The sequence below is a fragment of the Caloenas nicobarica genome, chromosome 1 (assembly GCF_036013445.1).
Source record: "Caloenas nicobarica isolate bCalNic1 chromosome 1, bCalNic1.hap1, whole genome shotgun sequence".
Taxonomy (NCBI): Eukaryota; Metazoa; Chordata; class Aves; order Columbiformes; family Columbidae; genus Caloenas; species Caloenas nicobarica.
The window spans coordinates 107,654,486-107,678,608 of NC_088245.1; the positions used below are offsets into that span (position 1 = coordinate 107,654,486).

A 24,123-nucleotide genomic window follows, 5' to 3' on the forward strand; every position below is an offset into this window, starting at 1 on the left:
AGTAATACCATACAGTGCAAACTGAGGGAGACAAATGAAGACTAAACCCAACATACATCTCATACTCATGGAGAAGCTTAGAAAACTTTTGAATCAAAGAGAAAAATGACACAACAGCTCAAAATTTCTAGTCATATAACAAAAGTTAACACATGCACAATGATAAACATTTCAGCCTAAAAAAAGAGCAAAGAAAATCAAACAACTCTACAGTGTATCAGGCATAGAACAACCTCCCTAAATACACAGGTTTTGAACTACCACATAGCCAACTCACACGTGAAGCACAATTACTTAGCTTGAAATCTGGAGGGGTTTTTTGGATCAGTCTTTAAAAAAAAAAAAAAAAAGAAACAAACAAAGCCCAATCAAACAAAAACAACCCCACAAAACCACCCACACCCTTTCAAATCTCTAGGTACATACCACTTGCATTATATTTGCTTAAGTATTATGAGGTATACAGGCTGTATGGCACTTCATGTCAGATATGCCCTGTCTGTGCACAACTCCCACAAAGCCATTTCCTCTCTTCACCCTTATGCTAACAGGTGTAACAGTCCAAAGAAGAGCTTACACACATGTGTAACATCTTGGCAATTTAACCATGTACCAAACCAAAGCAATATAAACCCTCTGTGGATTCTCAAAAGGAGCTCATTTTCAAAGTTTTTAATGCAAAAGTTAATGTAGTAAAACCCTCAAGTTAGATATACCAAACTTAGACTCTGCAAAACATAACTCTCAGTTGCCTGATACCAAAAAGGACATCAGGAGCATATAGAGGTGCTTCTGATTCACTGCCTCAAGACGGGGAGTGCCAGCAGTAACCCTATTCCCCAGGCAATTCCCCCCCAAGTACCTCACACAGACCAGGTGCCCAATGCAGTGTTCCAAGCAGACACTTCCAGACACCCTGTGTTTAGAGCCCAGAAGCCTCCTCTAAGGGTGAGATGCCTCAAATTCTTATTCCAAATACACAAAGCCTCTCAATTTCTTTTTCATTAAACAGAAAGAACAAAACTCTCACACAAAAGGGCGCGTCCTGCCATACCTGACTACGTCCTTAAGATATGAAAGTCCTACGTTCAATGCTCTCCTTTAGAGCCCCCCAGAATTATGAAGAACACTCCATCTACCAGCTGAGTCTGGATGGAAGCACCTTTCTCCTCTTTCATCTGTGCACTTTTATACACCAAGCTAGAGAGAAAGCTGGAGACCAGCTGCATCAGTAGCCTGCCAGTTTGGATGCCTGACTGGGAAGAGCAGGCAGCTGAGGAGACAGTGCTCAGCTTTCGATTTCCAGTTCCCAGAATAATTTCTTACCTTGTGGTCATCATTTCAACAAAGCGCCTGCTTCCAGTTTCGTGCTAGAGCCTTCTGGATATGCTCTAATTATGTTACTTCACCAATACTTTTACACTGATCAGCACTATCACTGAAGGGAGATGTCCCACCTGTGCCATTACTTCACCCCTTCCCACACATCACTAGCAATAGATCCCACGGCCTACAGTGATCCAGATGGGAGGAGAAATTCCCTCCCTCAATAAAAAACAAAAAACCCCCTAAAAAACCCAAACCCACAAACAGAAAGCACAATGTCTCTGCTTCCCCATTGCTGCTAATGCAAAGGAGGGAGGAGCACAGGGACAGACACAAATTGTCTGGGGAAAGAGATGGCAGGATTGCTACTCCTCTTTGACAGCCTGCGGTGGCTGAGCAAGCCTCAGAAAATAGATTGTACTTCTATGCCAGTTCAAGACCCAGGGGAGGTTCAGATTGGAAATAAGGAAAAAATTTCTTCACAGAAAGGGTTGTCAGGCATTGGAACAGGCTGCCCAGGGAAGTGGTGGAGTCACCATCCCTGGAGGGGTTTAAAAGGCGTTTGGACGAGGTTCTTAGGGACATGGTTCAGTGTTAGAGTTAGGTTATAGTTGGACTCGATGATCCTGAGGGTCTCTTCCAACTGAAATGATTCTGATTCTAAGACTTGTCTAAACCTTCCTTGCTGCGATCCTGTCCTTCCAAGCAGCACCAGTAGCATTTGTGCCTTGCGGGGAAGGAGGGGCAGCAAAGAAGAGGGAGAGATGCTGAGTTACTTGTCTACCAGTTTGGCTCCCTGAACTAGCTCATACTGGGATCATTTACCCACCAGTGCCGCTTTTGGTGGGAGTGGTAAGGGGGGGGGCTTCAGCAGTGCTGGTTCGTACCTGGTCAAGCAGCTTCAGAAGAGCTGAAGCTGGAAGCAGCTGCCAAGCGTCCAGGTCTGACTCAGCCTGGCAAGGAGAAAGGCAGAAAGACGCAGTGTCTTTCAGGTCAGGGCAGAATTCAGCCCACACCTGGAGAAATGTATTGCCTGGAAAGAAGCCTCCTGCGTCACACTGGTATCTCCAGGATTAGGGGGTATCTAAGAGATCCATTTGGCAAATCCAGCTGTATGCTTAAAGTGCTTAAATTTTGCACCAAAACCCTCACTGTTCCTAATCTTTTGTTTCTAAGCATGAGACAAAAACCCCCAAATAATAAAAATTTTTAAAAATTAAGCAAACTATGCATATAGTTCAATAACAAAATAACCCAGACTAAAAACCCTAAAGGCCTCCCTGGCTCTTGGAACATTACTGAAAATGGCTATTCCAGAATAGTATTTTTCAACACCAAGAACTGATCCATAAATAAATCTGTAGTCTTGTTCTGGAATAAAATAATGCACAGAAGTTCATACTGAAATATTCTAGAATAGCTCTTCTAGACTTTTTCTTGTAATCAATTGCTGAAAATAGTAAAGCCCTGAAGGCTGAAGAGAAGACAGAAAATTAAATAATAATAATTAAAAAAATCTCACTACAAAGTTTTGCAATATAAAGTAAAGTAGTAGATAAGGACTAACCTTTTTTCCAGGTTTTAAACTTTTTTTCCTTGTTTTAAGATTTTCAGTATGAGAGTTGCTTTTTGTCAAGGGAATATTTTTAGGAGACCTGCCCTTCTTGGGAGCTGCAGACTGTCCAGGGGGTTTGCCCCGACCTGGTTTCCTGCTCCGTTGCGCTGGTGCTGGAGCAGATTTCTGTGGAGACTGCATTGAACGCCGGGTCACTTTGGAAGGGGAAGATTGGATTTTTGCACTGCTCTTTGTAATGGAAACTGAGGAAAAACAAAAACAAAAGGGGAGGGGAGGAAAACCTCAAAATGAATGATGGAAAGCAACTTTTCTAACAAAGGCTTAAAAAAAAAAAGTAGTGCACAATTTATCTTTTTAAATAAATATACTTGGATATTTTGAACTTAAGTGGTTGGCATGAAACTATATAACTTCATCAAAGGCCAAGCCAGAACTTTCTATACCCACTATTTTAGAGGGACTTTCCTACGAGAAAAACATCCAAATAAAAATAAAAAAGAATTAATCCACTCACCTTATATATGCTTCCCGCAATTTTCTTTATGATATATGTACAGTGCCATTCATCAAGAAGGCCTTCAAAATACTTCACAGATTATAAAGCCCACAATATATCTGTTCTCCTCTAAGAGCAGTTTCCATAATTACAAGACATGCTAAATACCTCTAGGGAGCTACAAACCTTTTGAGTAGTGAAGAAAACCATCCCATTGAAGAGGAAAACCTGATGACAGGCAAAGTATCATGAACAAGCATTTGTCTGAGATGCCAGTTTAGAAAGTTAAATTCATATAAATATATCCAGATTTTTCTGCCTAGTGCCATCAGACTTAAAATTTTATTTGGAAGAAGGACTTCCAAAAAACCAAACACAAAGTATCATTTTTATTCATTCTTAACACCGAAGCGGTTCTCTGTTGAATCTCCCATCCCCAAAAAAAGTTGCTCGAATATGTATATGATGTGACTGTATTACAATCTGATGTGAAGCTGCAAGATGCAATCAGAGTTCATTGAACAGAACCTCCTAGTTAGCAACCTCTTCCACCCAACCGACTCTTCTCTGAAGTAATAATGATGATTTTATTTTAACAGTTCCCTTCACAATTAACTGATTAAAACACCAGAAGGATGCCGAGAAGAACAAATGGATAAGGACACATCCTCAACGAAAAGATGTACCACACCATGCTACAGCAGCACCTGTGGCCAACAAAATGCTAAGCCCAAAAGTCCAACAAATATTCTATTTTGTTGGCCTGACTGCTGTCAGGCAGGCTGATGCAGAAGTTGTGGAAGAGCTAAGTAGAAGATGAAAACAGTAGATTTTGTGACATCAAACCACCCTCGGTGCGAGAGGTGTGGGAAAGTAACATAACGTATTGGAAATAATTTGAATTCTTTACACTGAAATTAGATGGCCTTCTAGTATTCCACTGCCTCTAGCCCAGCCTTTTGCATCTCGGTGATGATGAATCTCCATGATTCACCCTAACCTCAAATACTATGACCTTAGTATGACACAACTTAGAAGTATTGCAAGTTAGGGGTCAAGCAAGCTTTGACTCTGTCAGTCACTGGTTCCTGGTCCAAAGCACAACTGCAAACTGAAAATGGAGCATGGGGGGCTGCTGAATAGTTAATTTCCTGGATTTTTGCGAATTTAGAATATTTCTTCTCCTAAAATATTAGTATGTTGAGGCTTTCTGGTGAGCAAATAAAACATGAAATAAAACTCAAAGGTACATTTGAAATGAGATCTTAAGAAAATAGCATACTTACAGATTGAGTAATAGTTTTACTGTCTAGCCCTACAAGTGATATTCACCTTAGCAGTCCAGCACCTAACTTTACAACTGTTACTTTAACTCTGAATTTTTATTCAGGAGTTAACTGTTATTAAGCATTCGCAATAAAAAATGTCACAATAAGATGAAATACATGCTATAAACAGACTTCTTATAAAATACAAGTACTACTGACACACATTTTTTAAAGCTGTAAGAGCATTTACATACATTGCTATTCACCTGATTTGGTTAACAATCTAATATTCCTAAATGGCAGTTCAGAAGAAATATCTTCATTATGGCTGGTTGCAATCCTAATACATCAAATATAGACATGATATCCCTAGGTATCTGAGAAGGATGTGCAAAGTGATCACTTTCCTTTTATTTATGTATGCCAAAAGTTATTTTCATATGCAATGACAGCTTAAAATAAGATGAACAGAATTTTACTCAAATGCTGGCATAGCATTACTCTTATGTCTCCAAATTGCTGAATGACAACTCGTGTTAAGCTGTACGTCTAGAAAGCAAAAGAACATCAACTGTATGCTGTACAACACAGTACTATGCATTGTGTCCTGTATTATGCTCACACCAATGTAAACTGCAGCTATTTTATTTATTTGTGCCACACAACCATGCATTTAACAGAACAATCACAAATTCGTAAAGAAATGTTGGTTCACAAATTCTTCGTGCCTCTGCTGAAATCTATCAAATGCATTTCTATTCTCGCACAGTAAAGGCACAGCTAAGGTTAAACACACAGCTGATTGCAATGTCAACAGGTTCTAGGAGCATAGGTATGAGTTTCAGGACACGGGGCAATCCCTGCTCCCTTCTGGAAGGACATTTACCAGACAAAGAGTAACAATGCAAACAGCTCCAACCACTTCTGGCTGCCCTCTTGAAACACACACACCAAGTACCCTCATCTCAGCATCCTCCTACCTGTATACGCCAGAGGACCAAATATTAGCAGCATTAACCATTAAGGGGGAGGGAGTCAGGTCCCATTTGGTATTTTTCCTTCTGCCTAGTGCCGAAGCTGGTTTTTTCCATAGGCAGGACTGCAACAAAGCCCATGCTGCCTGGGCAGCCTCCTGGAGATAGCAGCAAATGAGGAGGCCGCTATTTGCATTTGTTGATTTAAGAGAGGACGGGGGGAGCGGAAGGGAGTGGGAGACTGCTAAAGTAATTCCCATATTGTCTGCAGGCTGTATTGACAGTGATCATCAGTCACCTGCTCATACTTCCTTCACCCCGGCCTTCAGAGGGAGACCAAAGGTTACGCTGGGTCACAGGATCTGGAGGGAAATGAAAAGACATGCAAAAATCAAGCTGCCAACCCACTGCATCTGTAGACAAGAGTTATCCGCACTAGGCCACATGATCCAAAAACTAAGACGTTTTAATAGTCTCATGAGAACTTGTTAAAATATAACGATGAAGAGAATAGAGAGGAAAAATGCCAAGCTCTGCTTGCAATTACTGCAGTATTTAGCTGGGATATTTACAACCAAAAAAGCACATTTGCCTTTTCAGGATGCTGCTTTGCATCACAAAGGCCTTCTCATTTGCACAAACAAAATCAAGCATTTGTGTGGTGTTGCTCTTCTACACTAACATCCACTGCTTCAGTTTCAGGAGTGGATGCACTGCATGTCATTCTTTCCCAAGTCTCTTATTTACACCCAAAAACCATACCGGCATCCTCAATACGTGAAAAGCAGAGAACATGCTACACAAACATACTTTACCATAGCAATGTTAGCAACTAAACAGCTTTTTCAAAGTTCACATTGCTCTAGCTATACTGTGATGTTAGTGAGGGCTATAGGTGACTGCCCTCATGCAACACGGAAACAGTTTCCATACTTTCAATTCCTGCTCATTCAAAACATCCTCATTTTTTCTCCAAAACCATTCTGCGAGAATCCAACACCTATAAACTTTGCATCCAATGTATGTAAGAGAAACGCCCAATCCGGTATCTCGGAACACACAGCCTAGAGCTGCGTTGCGACAACTCAGCCCTCGTCGCACAAGCAGATCCACTGGAGCCAACCGAGCTCACTTGCGTGAGCAGGGTAGGAAAGATTAGACTGCAGACTGAAGGCCAAATTCTGCTTGTAGAAGCAGAAAAACTGCCCAGACACATGCAGGACTGCAAAATTTGACCCCACAGTGTTATACTGGCAAGAGATCTTGGGGATAAGTCAGATATTTAAGACAACTGTGAAATCTGAAGCTACTGAAACCTCCAGCGCTTGCGAAGGGGATGGGATGGGTGACAGCTCAGCAGCCTGAATTCTCATGCAATTCTAAATAGTAAAATTCCTTTAGATAATCCCCAACGATGGTTTCACTCAATATTTTTATGGAAAGTGAAGGAAAAATAGGTTCAGATTTGTAATATTTAAACATGAGAAATCTACCATTCAGTTAGCGTCACATAGGAGCAATCATAGGACAAGACTTTAAAAAGCTGAAGTAAAATCACACAAAGCAAGGTGGGGGCCGATTTTGCTGTATATTCTGTGAATACAGCATTGCTACCATAGGTGAAGCTGCCAATTAGGACACTAAAAACAGTAATTCAGTGTTTAAACCTGAATTTCTTTTAAGACAGAAATGATTCCATTTGTACTGCAGTATTGTTCCTATGTCCCCACTGAGACACAAGCTGAATGCTCTTCTATGGATATAAAAACCTGTCCCTTCTCTCATTTATGCATAAAAAAATAGGCCGAAGAGATTCAGCAACTTACCCTAAATCCATGTGAGTGGAGGTAATGGAAACATACCTCCTGAGTTCTAACCCAGGATTTTAACTATAAAATTAACCTTCTTTAATACAGCAAGTTATTAGCATGATCGTTTTGACAACTGGGAAAGGAGGTGGAAAAGATTAGCAATTTTTCAAAACAGCTCACTGCCAAGGATTATGAAAATTTTTGTCCTTATGTCTCAATTGAACAAGAGAGCCATACAAAAGCATAAGGGTCTGTAACACACAACACCTCTTTCAATCTGTGTTTGGGTTACTTCTGGTTAAGAGGTAGCTGCGAGATAGTAACTGATATGTTGCTATGATAGAACATCAGTTATAAGTCATCATTTTGATATCTAAAAAGCAACATTGCACTTGGAAACTTCGACATCCACCTTGGCAAGACATGGACATCACGGCTTGTAATTTTCTTCTTTCTAGATTTTAGTTTCTGCTATCTACAACAAAACCAAACCAAAACCAAACCAAACCTGTATTTTGCTGATAAGCTGAGAAGGAAGAGAGCAAGTAAATACCCAATAAACTATCAACGCAGCACAAACTTGAGCTACCTGAAGACAGTTTAGGTGTGCTGATGATGAATCTGTCAATAAGAGTGGCAAAGCCTAGCTCTACATATTGGGCAAGAGTTTTAGTAATGATGAAGTAAAGAATCAGCATGCTGATTCTGCCCAGTTTTGCCATTATTTTTCCTCAAATAGCATCAGCAGGATGAAAGGTGGGCCCGAAATGAAGCGGTAATACGCAACAAGCTTCAAGGAAGAAAAAAGAAATGCGGAGCATGGTTAGTGCCAAGCCACAATTTGTCTTGTTCCAGCATCTGAATGACAGCACTGATATTCTTAACATAGCTTATATGTACTAACACAGATTTGGAAAAAATCCACTCAATCCCATCCACTAGCTGGGTGACACAACCCCTGTTGACATTAGTATCCACAATACCCAAACAAGAGCAAATAAAAAAAATATTTTCCCCGTAACAGTCAAAAATACTTGTGTTGTAGTACTTCCAGTTTAAAAGAAAATTACACCTTCTAAATAAACACAGTAAGGTGGCAAGGAAACCAGACTTACAGTAAAGTCACAGCTTTGGGAAAGGCAAAACCTTCATATTTTCTTAAGTGATTAACTGCCCTGTAGTAGCACCATACACGTCTTGCTGCAAGATGCCAAGAAACATTAATACCAAATAAAAAAAGCTTAACATGTGAGAGAATGTGGCAAATCAGATTTTAGCCTGAAGCACTGAGGAGTTTTTCATGTACAATTCTGAAGACAGCATAAATCTGCTTACTGTATGTGCCTGATTTAACTACTGTGACCTGCTCACGAAAAGAAGCTGGCTGCACTGAGAGAAAAATGAAACCTCCAGCAGTATGAAATTGTACCATTTCAACATTTGTTTCTTTCTTTAATGAAACTTAAGAATTACCATGCTTATCTGATTCTTTTTGGCTACTTTAAACAACGCAGAGTCTTTCCACAGATCTAACTGTAGCTCTGTCTAAAGTTCCAACACTTCTTTTGTTTCATCTGAAAACATTACAGAGTAGTACTTAAGTGTATATTGATGTGGCACATTCGTGTGCAACTCAGCTGAAAATACAGCACAGCTGTTCAGACATAATTTCATTATCAACAACATAGAAGTGCATCTCCAGTAGCTAGCTTGGAAAAACCTGCACAAGGTAAGCATTGACAACACATCTGAAAATTAAATAAAACTAAAATAACAAATCATAAAACAGACAAATAAGATACTTTTTGATCTCTGCTTGAGCCTGTATTATTCTTATTGCTGCAGACAGCTTTTGAAGGAGACCTTTAACATCACAGGCTGATTAGCGTAATGAAAGAAGATTGCTCTCACTGACAATAAATGCACTGAATTGGGAGAAAAGCAATCAGGTGACACAGGATGTGGATCGGGGGCGGGGAGACAGAGGAGGATGGAGAGAGGAAGGAGGGAGGGAACGAGGGAGAAGACTAAGGATAAAAGATAGAGCATATCACTGTTTTTATTTAGGTTACTACATCGTCTTCCTTTGGTCACCCAAATTCTTTCTGGTAGGGCGCAGAGAGCAGCTCCTCCTGTGCGAGTTCTTGCATCACCTTTATCCATCAAATATCCAGCTTCATAAGACCGTGAGGATCAGGGATATATAGAAACTGATCCCTCTCCAGAAGCTGTTCACATCTAAATTATAGATACTACTTTATACTGAAATCAATCTTTGCAGGTGAAACTACTTATCATTTCCCACATGGCTTGTCCCCAGTTGTGCTTTTGTTTTCTGTCTTTTATGGAAAAGGTTTTACTTCTATTATGAATAAAAAGTGGCTTGCCTAAGTAACTTCCATTTACATATAACGACTAAACATTAAAATGAATTTATATAGAAACAGCGAACCAAAAATGCTCTGACAAGCTCTAGTCATCTGGTGTTTACTTCAGTCATAAGCCTCAGATACAAGTAACTACAGTGCAATACAAGAATATTCTTAGACATAGTAACAGCTTTCTATTTTCCAGTTGAGTAAAATAAAAATGACAGTCTACAGTGGTTAAATAGAAAAGGATAGTATGTTTGGCCTAGAAAAAGAGTTAATAGAAAAAATTCAAAAGACATCACACTTAAAAGGCCTTTTTAAAGTATATCAAAAGCAGAAGTTACATGGACTCAACAGACGATCAAATTTCAGAATGAGCACATATGGAAGATAATACTAAACCAAGAAGACTGGAAGTTTTTGTGTTCATATTGACTCCAACGAAGCTCATCACATCAGTTCCCATACCAGAACCCCTCTTCACAGGGATTTGAAACAAGTTCCCTGACATGAAGTACCAGTACTAGAATTCAGGAAATGGAGACAAAAGCAAACAGTAGAGAGTTGGCAGGAGTTTTAAGGAAATGAAAAGATGAAATGCCCAACCTACTGATGGTGCTCTGTAAGTTTGTCCTAAAAATTGCCTCAAGTTCAGAGACTTAAAGGTGGTTAATGCGATGCCAGCACTGCAGCCAGCAAGCTATGGGCAGGACACCTGATGTTTGTACTGGCCAAGTTCCTAAAAACTCTTGTACAGAACAGAGGTAGTGAACCCAAAGATAAATATGATGTGTTGGTGGAGAGCCAATCAAAGCTTCTGTAGAGAAAAGTCACATCTCAAAAACCTATTATTATTTTTTTTAAGGAGTCAAAAAACAAGCAGTCAATGGCACGTCACGTGAGGTAGTCTGAGGATTTGTACTTCACAAGATTTCACACCATAGTCTCTTAAAAATATCCTTAGTTGGCAATGAATATGAGGGAAGAACCTCATGAGCTTTCTACGGAATTTCTTGGGAAATACCAAACAGTGGCCAGGAATAAACAGAAATGTCTCCAACAGTCAAGAAAGGACTCTAGAGACATCCTGATGAGACCTCTGCTTGGGCTTGTGCCATTTGTTTCATATATGATCTAGGACAAGAGTAAAGCATGAGACGACAATAACTGCTGAACGATTACTTCAGTCAGTAAAAATGTATAAAAAGATCTTGCAAAGCTCAGCAGTTGCTCGGCAAAGGAAGTAACAGATGAAATTCAATGTCCAGTAATTCAAAATAACCCAGCTTCTGTGATCAGTGATGGCCTTTCAGCTGATGCATACAAAAATGACATCTTAGAATTAAAATAAATATTTCTATGACAGTGTTTATTCATTGCTTGGTAGTAGTCCAAAAATCCCAAATACTAGTTCATGAATAATTTTAGAAAGAACAGGAAAAAATACAGAAACCACCACAATTCCACTAAGTCTTAAATACCTTGTGTACTTCTGCTTCCAGTGACTCAAAAATGACACAGCTGAAATGGAAACAGTACAGAAAAACAAGCGTGATCAGAAGAGTGAAACTGATCCCATAACAAGGAAAAACAAAATACAACAGGATTTTACAAGTTTGGAATACAGATAACTGAGGGAACTTAGAAAATAGGTCTACAAAATTATGATGGACATGAAGAAGGTAATTAGGGAACAACTATTCACTGTCTCTTTCTGCACAAGTACTGGAATTACAAGAAGGTATTTCAGTACAAGGCACGAGGACAACAAATGAAACTACCAGCAAGAAAAATGATATCTTCATTTCCACAGAACATATACTCAAGTACAGAACTCCTTACTGAAGAATGTTGTAGGTGCTAAAAGTTCAGATGGCTTCAAAATATAATGGAATAAAATAGATCAAGCTCCTCCAGGAGTACTCAGAATAAAGGCATTATTCTGAGCTTGGGAAGTGCTGGGCTGTAAACAGCCAGATTTTAAGATTACTTCTGCAAACCTCTCTCCTACATGCTTACGCTTTTCTTCAGACATCTGCTTTCAACCACTGTTGGAGAAAGCCTGATAGAGCAGATGGTCTGTCAGATTGATCCAGCATAGACACTATCATGCTGACTTCTTTCACCAGCTATAGTTCACATTGGTGTTCCTGAGTGACAAGTCATCTCTAAAAGCATGTAAGTGACCAAGAGACACAGAGAAAATAATCCTTAAAATACTAACCTTGGGCCAGCAGGCCAAGCCAACACCAAGCACTGGTGTCAAACCATACATAACATAAATTACTGCTACCAGAGATATTGCTAAGGAAACAAATTACGACATTAGCTAAGCACAGCTTCTGCTAGTATAAATATTGAACGCTACATTTCATACCACTGTACGCATAACCTGACACCCAGCCAGATCCACCTAATTCACATTTTTTGATAAGGACCAAAGACAAAACAGCAACACAAAGATTAAGGCCTGAATGTCAAAAACAGTTGGCCCCAAACCTTCTCCATTTTATCTACTAATAGTTGCATCTTAGTTCCCGAATTATATCCCTAAAACCAATGCGAGCTACAGAAGACAATGCTATAAATCCTAAATATACCATGTAATCAGTTCTGAATAAATTCACCCATACCTAAGAAGCTTGTGTTTAAACTGTTCTTAAAAACTTCCCATGACAGAGGTGCTACGGTCTCTCTGGGCATCCTAAATGGCTACGACAGTAAACATCTAAAATAAAATCTTCCCTAATTTTCATGTTGTCTTCCTTACTGCATTTCAGCTCTCTTTCAAAGGGCTAAATTAGACCCTAAAATATAAATCCCATGGCAGGAAATTGTTGTCCTAGGTATGGATGAAATTTAAAGTATTATTTATCGCCTTTGTAGTTAGATCACAGGATATTGGTTTTGCTTGGTCACTAAAACGTGTTTGGTTTTGGTTTAGTTTTTGTTTGTTTGTTTTCTCAGTCCTTTAACTAGTTACTTAACATGTTTAAATGCTTTCAGGAAAAGTAGTTACCAAAAAAAAAAAAAAAAAAAAAAAAAAAAAAAAAATCAAGAATACTTCCCATGATAAACACTCTGAAATTGAAGCCATACTCAGTCAATTATTTTCACTTCCTAATACAGTAATTCAAGGCAGAAATACAAAACTAACCTTCAGGAAAAAAGTCCAGGCCAGAACAAAACTATAATATTTAAAGTGATACAATATAGTATCTGTCAAACTTTCTTCCTTAACAGGAGCAGTCAATGTTAATGTGACTTAATGAAGAATCCTGACAACGTTATCATATTTCTGAATTGAAATGACTTGATTACACTCTCCTTGAAGCTATTATTTACATCTTAATAAAGGACTATCATTACAGTTCTTTAATGGCTCAAAAGTGATCAAATAACAGTGAAAAGCATAACTTGAGCGCAAAAAAAATATTTCATCTAGCTATGTAAATTTGACAAGTGCATATAACAAGCACAAACAGAACGTAAAAGATAAGCACATGAAGTAAAATTGAAAGAACATGTTCTTTATGCTTCGAACAGGGGGGAAAAGGAGCACACACACTGCAGTTAACTTTGGGCTCACTTTTAGAATCAAAAATAACAAAGTCCTCAGCCTGCACCTCCCCACCCACAATTGCTATCTCATGTCCAAAATCCTCAGTTTCAACTACAAGTCTGTAAGAACCTTGCTTCAGGTTTTATTAAAGCCTGAATTATCACTGTTTTTATAACAAAGCAAGAGAATCAATATCAATACCTGGGTAGGTATTTCGAGCCTTCAGAAAACGTTAACTTACTTAATAATTCTGGGGGGTTTTTTCTTTATTACTTGAACAACTGGAATACATAATCAACTTTAGTAACTAATTGTTAAACAACTCTGATCTCTATGAAGCACTAATCAGGCAAGAAAAAAATCTGTACATATTCTCTCAAAATATTACTGGTTTTTCAGCATTGAAACTGGAGTAGACTAAACAATTTAATATTACTTCTTTCCAGAAGATGCAACTAGACTCAGCAATCTAAACTGTCACAAAAATATCTTCTAAAACATTTATACCACTTATTTACACAGCCCCTTTTGTATAAAGCCATTTTATTTCACCGCAATTAATGTAATTAACTTACCATAACAACACATCTCATTGATGATTTCTCAAGACAAGGTCAGCCCTTCTGAAGAAGCTGAGAAAGATGCGGGACAGATTTGGAGCACAGAAACATTAAGGCTCTGGTCAGCCTGGTACCTATTAGATGACTTCTGATGGAATGCAAATTGTCCTCAGCTGACTTCCCCTTGCCTTCTCCCTGCAGGTTTGTACTGGCAGACACATGAGGTTCTTAGGGACATGGTTTAGCGCTAGAGTTAGGTTACGGCTTGACTCGATGATCTTAAGGGTCTCTTCCAACCGAAATGATTCTATGATTCTATCAACCTGGATCTGCCTGTACAGCTACACCGACAGTGGCTCCCTTGCCGAAATGCACCAAAACGGGCTGGTGAGAGGTGCCAGGACCACTGGCAGTAACTGCAGACAGTACAGGCAGGCAGGGGGGAACAAGGATGCAGACGTATCCTTAACTAATTTCACCTAGATTTTCCATACGGTTCTTGACCTGCCAGCAAAAGACTGACAAAAGCAACGGAGATGGAGGGTGCAGGAAACATGACTCATTTCTTGCCTTCTTATTTCTGTTCCTTCAGTACTTTGGTGAGAGTTCTGTGATACCAGTCTACTCATTCCTTCCTCACCTAACACCAGCTGCAAAAATGCTCACCATGAGAACAAATTATTCTGGTCAACAATATTAATTAATTAAAATACAGTTCCCCTCTTTAAAATCCTCTCTTTCTGACAAATTTGAAGGGGGTGAGGACAGAAGAGCCCAAACAGTTTGACATGAAAGCCTTATACTACAGAAACACGACAAGAGGTCTCCAAAGCAGCAGAGGAATTTCATTCAGGGATATCCTTCTCTATTCCATTTCCTTTCTTTCTAAGGTAGGTAGCTGTACATTATAAAGCACACTGGCTATTAGCTAAAGGGACTCTTATAACCCTATGAACAAACATCATTAAGGATATGAGGATGATAAAGCATTCAGAACAGGCAGCTTCAAGCTAGAATTTTGCGGGAACAAAGGAAGAAACACTAAATATATAGTTTACATCTCTAATCATCGCAGAAGTAAAGACTACATTACCTTCTTAGCAGTTACCTTTATATTAAGTGCCGCTGCAGCAAATATATTAGTATCATTAAACAGGAGCATTTAACTATGTATAATACAAACAGCAAATCTAGTTTAAGTGCAAGATTCTTCACAAGCACACAAAAATTAAAGATTATCAAAATCTTTCCTAACAGTATTAAAAAAACCCGTTCCCAGAGTTATTTTGAACACACAAAAATTGTTTCCCAGAAACTATCTTATTAGCTTTAAACTACATAAAGAAAATGTAACAACATTTTATCCTCATCAGCTACTCACAAATCAAATCTTCAGTCTTACCTGCATACAGCCAGCTGTTTTTTTAAATTCTGCTGTAATTGAGGGGAAAAATAATTAAGTAATATTATTACTCATCTTACCATTGTTCCCTGGTGGTTGTAATGCATCTCCTGTCAAGCTACACCATCCGACTGGGAAAATATCTCGAGAATCACATCTGCACCAATAGTCAAATGCTCCTCTCCAGCCATCAAATGTAACAAAGACTTCATCTCCTTTAACATCTCCAATGGTCGCTGGACAAATCAAGTATGGGTTCTTTCTATCTATAGCTTCAAGCTTCATTCCAACTTTAAAGCAGTTTGGCACAGGTTTTGGTGGCTCCTACAAAAATAAGAGAGGTAGAATATTTGTCTTTCTATGGCCTCTTAAAAAAATAAAAAATAAGAGAAAAACCTCTATATTTCTTCAACATCTTATACTTATCACTCTCAAAAAGTTATAGTAGACATTTGAGGAAATTTACTCGTATTTCAAATTTGCTTTTGCTCTCCTGTATTATAAAAATCTAGATTCTGTTCCCACAAACACAGCTGGGATAATTATAGCAAAATTGTCCATGACAGAAAGACTCTACTAAAAGTATTTACATAAGCAACAGGTTGCACCCAATACATTACGTCTGGGCAGCAAGACAGCAAAGACACTAAAATGAAATTATTACATGCTAATAAAGAGGAGGAGGTTTGCAGGGAACGGATATTTCTGGGGACTGATAACTGTCTGGTAAAAGCTTCACCTCTCAATTAATCCATGAAAAATTCATTAGCATTGGACATTATATACAGGCCTCTGCTAACTCAGCTGGCCTCAGACTAATTCCAAGTGGACAAAAGAAAAACAAAAATCAGGTCAATGTGACCAGCCTCAAGTGTACTCCCACAGCAGGAGTTGTGGCTCAATGCAGCCTGAATTACCACCTCAGCCTCAGGAACCTTGTTATCCAAAAGCCATCTCAGATGTGCTGGTAGGCTAACACAGGGAAGCATGACTTAGCACGCCTCAGAAAATTTATAGAATTTATATTAAAAATTCATATAATTATATAAAGTTAACATGCAAGCAATGTGATTGCAGGCCTAAACCCAACTGTTTGATTTGCTGACAAACAAAACCTTTCCAAACTCCACTGTATTCCAATGGTTCTTACTCCCCAGTAAATTTTTTTTACTCCTGTGCACAATCATATGAATACGATACTATTAAGAAATGCGAGATGCATTGTATCTTAAATCCACGAGACACAAAAAACGAGCTCACACAATTTTTCTAAATGACACACAATGCTTTAAAGTCCCAACTCAGGAAAAGAGATGCCCACCCAATGGTCTAGAAGCAGACCACTTCTCGTCCAACTTTGCAGCTTGACACTCCAGTTCAAAGGCATTTTAAATAACAGTCTTGCTTACCCGTGCAGCAAACAGGGTAATATCTTAGCATCCTCATTAAAAAAAAATGTAACCATGGACCAATGGATAGAAAGTTGTTTACTAGCAGTCCCTTTCTTCTTACCTTCTTAAAGAATGCTGCCGGTGCCATTTCAGCTCCATTGAGAGTTCTTAAGAGAAACATTGGCCAAGAAGATGCATTCATCTGGAATCCTGAGTAACAAATAAACAATTGGTATATAATAGTCCTACTTTCAGTTTGTAAAATAAAATAGGAGAAGGACATAAATTCTGTTTTACTAATGCTTCATTCCCTCTGTTTTGGACATGGCAAAAATAAAGTAGCTAAGAAGTAACAGACAGAGTTGCTGTTGTGCAGAAAGTTGTGTGATGCCTTTCTGTTCCTAGTGACTTGTCTATAGAATCACTCATCATAATTTGTGATTTTACAGATAAACATCTAGAACTTAATGACATGCAAGTTCTAGTATAGGAGATCATCAGGATGTCCCACAGAGTCCCTGGTCCAGTGGAACCTCCCCAGCGCAAGCATCTAGCTTACTCTTCAGGACTGCTTTTTGCTGTCATTCTAAAACAACACAAAGAACACATAACAGGGAAGAACAGAAACATTTTAATAATCCATGTATCATATTGGAAAACACAAACTGGAAGATGTTTCTACTTTAATATTCTTCATTAATGAGTGAATAAAAAACACAAAAAAATAATCAAATTTGTTTAGATGAACTACCTTATTTGAGCAGAACAAAGGTTTGGCTGAAAATATTCTTATTCCAGATAATCTTCCCTCAGAATCAACTACTTTCCAGTTGATACAAAACAAACAAAAAAAGGCCTTTTGCTTTCTGTGCTTTTCAAAGCAGTGAGTAAGATAACACACACAGTGGACATTTTTTTCTGTGTCTTTAGGAGTTATATATCTGGCACAGTTCTACAGAAACACTGACATAATAGAGCAAATTGAAAAATTTCCACAAAGCAAATAGTACCAGAATCTGCCAGGAACTGATAAGTTCCCTCATAACTGAGCCTGGATGATTCTCTTAAGAAAATGTAACTAGAAAGGTGGAACACATTTGCAATTCTTGATCAGTTAAGTCATTAAGTCATCTAAAACTAGATTATATGGTATAATGGTTCTTTAACTAGTAGCTTTAAGCTATCTTCAGTTGAATAAACACTCTTCAAGTTGGAACTTCCTATGCAACACCTAAATGAATACAAAGCTCATATTTGACAAATGGTGTCATAATTTGAGGACTGCTGAGCTGATTATAGTCCTGGCTTCATACCAGAGTCTTCATACAACCTAAACATGTGTGGTCACTGAAACACAATATTCCTAACCAGCTAGCCCAGAAAATACATATATGCGAGACAGAGGAATGAGAACTAAACAACAGTTGCAATTAACTTCATTTGGCCTTTAAGTCACCCTGGTAAAGTCAGAGAAAATACTTTCCTCAGCCTAATTTGTTGAGAACACTAAGTTCTCAACAACAACAACAACAAAAACTCACTTAGGAAAAAGAGAGGCTGGAACAGGAACTCTTTGCTACAGTTAATCACCTTCTCAAAACCCTTTTGTAACATGCATAATTAAACCTATGTAAAAATCAGGTGGGAGGGACTATTTTAGCTAGTTATTATGAGAGAAGCAGAACATTAGTATCCAGAAGGTTCCCTACTACTCAGAAAAAAAAAAAACAACACAGTTGCTTAAATGTCTAACAGGAGGTAATTATACACCCAATTAGCTCCCAGCTTTGCCCAGGAACAGGATGCTGTAAAAGTGCCAAAAAGGCTTTTTCAAACATGTATCTAGGTATGCCAGAATGTTTGATTGCTGGAATGTAGCCTATCTCTAGAAAAATCTAGGGCAGGAGGGACAAAATAATGGCACTCACATTCTTTTCTGAATAATCAGCAATTGTTTGGAGGGCAGGTAAACTTACGTGCCTGGGTGTGGGGAAACAGCTGCTTGTCAGGTGCTGCACGAAACAGTACCCGAAGAGAAGGCATCAATCAGCCTTTCTACTGATGGTCATGGAAAGCTTCTCTTCTTAACGGACCGACTGACCCCGTTATACACAACCAGAGTTATACACAACCAGCCATAAGGCTGGTTTAGAAACGTGTTTTAAAAAGCACTGTGCTCCTGAATGGAAGCCAAGCATTTAACACTGTACATAAGTGCAGCTGAAGGAATAGGTATGCTCTTCTCTATTACAACTCTTCTTCATGCTGATATCACTGCGTTAATTCTATAAGGTTATACCAAAACCTTCCAAGAGGGTAACCCGAGTAACTTTTCCTTCAGGTGTCAAGAATTTCCATTGCTTTCATTCAAAACTTCTATACATTTACAGGAAAGAATGAAAAAACCCCTTCTTGGCTCAAGCTGTATCTATCTATCCCAAATATTCTTCCGGCCTGGCACCTTGGTTGCATTGCTTTTCTTGTGTTTCTAAAGTGGCACAATGGCACAGAAATCTACCCTTATAATCTATGTGAAGTGTCTTATAGTTATGTCAACTGCTGCTCTATCTGTTTGCTCCTCTACAAGCAAATCAAGTTTCCTACTGTAGTGAAACATTACTTTTCACTTCACCTTTCAAACAGAAGATCTGAAAGTTGTTAACAAGCTGCATTGACAAGTCTTTTGAGAGGCTACTAAGAGAAAACAGGTATACCTATCTTCACTGCACCTGCCTTGTCATTTGTGTTATTGATGACACTGAACCAGAAGTGGTTCATAACCATAATATGGAAAACAAGAACTAACTAATTTCTGCTTACAGTTCATTTCTTACATTAAGAACACTATATCTTGCATCTCCTAAAAACTACAGGAGATAACAGCACGGCAGAAGAGAGGGTGCCGCTGTTGTGGGTTGGGTTTTTTGGGGTGAAGAGGTGGCGTTTAAGATAAATGTTGGTTGTCATTTTTCTTTCTTTTTAAAAGCATATCTATTTTCAGACCAATGTGTTTCTTTAAAGATTTTCACATCTAGAGGTTTAAGCTATAACAAAATGGTACAAGAATGCAGATTTAAATATACAGGTTAATCACAGCAAAGAAAATAGCTATCACACTTATATTACCCCCAGCAGTTAGTCAAAGTTACCTCTGACTATTTATTCATCATATATCAAGGAACTCGTTTGTACAGTTCTCCATTTAATAAACTTCCTCAATAAGACTAAGCCCAAGCACTATTTCTCAGTTTAGGAAGGAACATAATGTTGTCACTCATATTGTTCAGGGAAGGCAAAAGAAATTCTGCATACTGGGACCTTGACAGACTTGAGAGGTGGGCCCATGTGAACCTCACGAAGTTCAACAAGGCCAAGCACAAGGTCCTGCACACAAGCTGGGGCAGTCCCAAGCACAAATACAGGCTGTGTAGAGAATGGATTAAGAGCAGCCCTAAGGAGAAGGACTTGGGGGTGTTGGTTGATGAGAAGCTCAATGTGACCCCGTCCAGAAAGCCAACCATATTCTAGACTGCATCAAAAGAAGCATGGCCAGGAGGTCAAGGGACATGACTCTGCCTCTCTACTCTGCTCTAGTGAGACCCCACCTGGAGTGCTGTGTTCAGATCTGGCGCCCTCAACTTAAGAAGGACATGGACCTGCTGGAGCGAGGCCAGAGGAGGCCACGAAGATGATCAATGGGCTGGAGCACCTCTCCTATGAGGACAGGCTGAGAGAATTGGGGTTGTTCAGCCTGGAGAAAGCTCTGGGTAGACCTTATAGCAGCTTTCCAGTACCTAAAGGGGGCCTACAAGAAAGCTGGAGAGAGACTTTCTACAAGGGCATGTAGTGACAGGACAAGGGGTAAGGGCTTTAAACTGAAAGAGGGTAGATTTAGATGTGATATAAGGATGAAATTCTTCACCATGAGTGTGGTGAGGCACTAGAACTGACTGGCCAGAGAAGCTGTGGATGTCCCATCCCTGGAAGTGTTCAAAGCCAGGTTGGATGGGGCTTTGATCAGACTGGTCTAGTGGAAGGTGTCCCTGTCAATGGCAGGGGGGTTGGAACTAGATCTTTCAGGTCCCTTCCAACCCAAACTGTTCTATGATTCTATGATACTATTTCTAAGCATAGGAAAGCTACACCTTGTTCACAAGCATTCATCATGCTTGCAAATCAGTCATGACAAACTGATCAGATCTCAAATCAATACACATTGAGGGACAAGACGAGAACCACATGGAATATAAGCTAGAGGTTTGCTAAAGCTCCGGAGCGCTATTTTTCCTACCTCAGAGCAGAACGCTGCAATACTGCCCTTCACCCACACTATGCTGCCTTTCCCAGGGCACAGCCAGTTTGCCCAGGGCACAGCCAGTTTGCCCAGTGCCCGAGAAGACATCCGGACTGTGCGGAACTGATGAACCTCGGGCAGCCCAGCAGAGCATTGCACAGGCTCGTTAACAGCGAGCGCCTTCTAGTGGTTTGCTCTGATTTACCGAAGGGGAAAAAGATGAGTCGGCCTTCCCCGGTTGTTACAAAGGTCTACTAAAAGGGGCATGCACAGCATCAAGAAATAGAACGTTGCATCCATACACACTCATAAGACTGGGTGTGTATGAGGGAACATTTATAGAATGGCACGTGGCAGTGGAGCTTATCATTAAGAAAGCAGTTGGACACTCCCATTTAATATTAAGGGACTATTTAAAGAAAATAACAGAACTCACACTAATTATTCTGCTCATTCTTATGTCAAAAGAATCCAAAAAGAAGAAAAAGTCATAATTCACTTAGCCTGAATTAGTTTGCTTATCTCTTTTTCAATTAAAGAATTGTTTGGCGAAATGTTAGTACCATTGAATTTGCCAAGACAAAAAGGTAAAATCAATTTCATGAAAGCAACACAACACACTTATTAGCTTAGAAGCTTTGTTTCTTACCAAGTGGAGGCTGGAGCATGCCCCCTTTTTTTTCGCAGGTCCCAATGGGCTGTATGTCCGAGGAATCCACGAGCCTCCAAAAATCATTTTTGTTGTCACTTCCATCCAGCCGCAACCTTAGCCTGGCACCAGTAATTCCAATTACTGTAGCTATACAAACTGAGGTAACATTGCGAGGATCACGGGCTTCCAGTTTCATACCAACTTTGAAATCGTTTGTAGGTGGAATTCTAGACTACAATAAAAGGTAAAAGACTTTTTCTTATTGTTGTTAGTATTGCTAAATTTACCAGCCAGTTTGGTATACAGCTTTCATTCATCCAAATATATAACTGGTAAATATAAAGAAGTATTTGAACTTTGAGTGTTTAGCAGAGTGAGAAAAGGAGGTTGGAAAACCTCCCAACAGTTACAATTTCAGATACTTGGTGTCTCTACTGCATAAACACGGCCACTAACTAAAAAGACAAGCAGTACTAAGAAGGGTAACAAGGGAATCATGATGAAAATATGAACATAACGATGGAGGAGGAGTGGTTAATACTTGAAGTGAAAACGAGGACATCAAGAAACATGACATTCAACTCAAAAAAACAAACAAACAAACAAAACCAACACCAAAACAAACAAACAAACAAACAAACAAACACACACAAAACCCACAAGATTTCTTAGCTTTTAATTTCAAGAAACAGTTATTCACATTATAACAGTCTTGGAAATTGAAATAAAATTTGGACCCCACTGCATTAGGCACTACAAAAGCTCAAGGCAAGAAAGAGTTTCTGGATTAAAAAAATGCTTACAATACAAAGAAAGAAGACAGAAAAAAGAACTAGTGTTAACTGCATTTCACAGAAAGAAGACAGACAGTCCTAAAGTCACATAAAACTTCTGTGCTAAGACAGGAATTGCAGCTTGTGCTTATTCATAGAGAACTCAATATATTCATACACATACAATGAAACACCAATTTAATTAGCAGACATCAGATTTTTTTGAAAAAGACACTGGCACAAGGAAATGTGCCAAATGCAACTTGGTCTTTGAGCCGAATTTTCTGTCAGAAGGTAAAGATGAACAAGAGAGAAGGAGAATATTTTTTACTCATCTACCAACATGCTACTGGGAGAGATCGACTGGATCACAGTCTGATTACTTGCCAACTGTAGTACTGTAGGCAATAACATCATCTAATGATGTTCAAAACATCGTACTCACACTAACTGGGATTAAATGCCTCACCTGGCCGTGCAGAACGATTATTCCAGAATCTCACTATTCTGTTTAAATGTCTCCTTATTTCCAGCCTAAATTTATTCATGGAAATTTTTGGCAACACTATCACTTAACCTAAGTTCTTTTTGCACTTTGCAAATAAGAATAAATTCTACATTGTATTACAGAGGGCAATTCGTCCCTTTCTCCCTACTCTTTCAACAAATTGAATAAGCCAAGCACTGAAGTTTCTCCTAGGAGAGCCCGACTATTCTCCTGTCACCCTGGAAGCCCTTTGCTGCAACTCTTCCAGTACAAAGCTGCTCTCGAACACAGACGCCAAGAACTGTAGGCAGCCTTTCCCACAACTTTTAAACCCAGTAGCTAACCCATACATAGAATCATTTCGGTTGGAAGAGACCATCAGGATCAGAGTCCAACCATAACCTAACTCTAGCACTAAACTATGTCCATAAGAACCTCATGTACGCACCTTTTGAACACCTCCAGAGCCTGTTCCAATGCCTGACAACCCTTTCTGTGAAGAAATTTTTCCTAATATCCAATCTAACCTTCCTTGGTGCAACTTGAGGCCATTTCCTCTTCTCCTATCACTTGCTACTTGGGAGAAGAGACCAACCCCCTCCATGCTACAGCCTCCTTTCAGGCAGTTGCAGACAGCGATCAGGTCTCCCCTCAGCCTCCTTTTCTCCAGGCTGAACAGCCCCAGTTCCCTCAGCCGCTCCTCATCAGACTTGTGCTCCAGACCCCTCACCAGCTCCGTTGCCCTTCTCTGAACTCTCTCCAGCACCTCAGTGTCTTTCCTGTAGTGAGGGGCCCAAAACTGAACACAGGGTTCAAGGTGCGGCCTCACCGGTGCAATGTGATTCCTAATACGGGAGGCAGGTAGAACAACCAAAAGCACGGGCTTTCACGCTCACAAGATTCTTACGTCCCTTCTGCCTGCCTGACCAGGTCAGGGAGCACTTCTCTGTCTGGGTACACAGGGAAAGGCTGAAGAAATCTGCTACTGCAACAAGTGCTAGTGGTACTCTGCATCCACAACATTTAATTTTTTAAAAATACATCTTGCTCTACTTGCTATGGTGCACAGGTGCATTATTTGCAACACACCCTAGATTGACAGTAGGCATCCTGGAGGAACCTGGGCCTAAATAAAACAAGAGGGAAGAAATATTCAGTGAACGCTGAGAGTAGCATCTG

General features: G+C 39.5%; 1 protein-coding gene across 1 annotated transcript in view; it reads right to left on the bottom strand.

Annotated features, from left to right (window-relative positions):
- SCML2 (Scm polycomb group protein like 2) overlaps nucleotides 1–24,123 on the bottom strand; it is a 72,306-nt gene that overhangs the window by 18,622 nt on the left and 29,561 nt on the right. The window contains exons 4-7 of the mRNA XM_065647696.1: nucleotides 21,682–21,916; nucleotides 16,860–16,948; nucleotides 15,428–15,671; nucleotides 2,894–3,144 (exon numbers count right to left, since the gene is read on the bottom strand). Coding sequence (XP_065503768.1) covers nucleotides 2,894–3,144; nucleotides 15,428–15,671; nucleotides 16,860–16,948; nucleotides 21,682–21,916 — 819 coding nt within the window. The remainder of the gene's footprint in view (nucleotides 1–2,893; nucleotides 3,145–15,427; nucleotides 15,672–16,859; nucleotides 16,949–21,681; nucleotides 21,917–24,123) is intronic.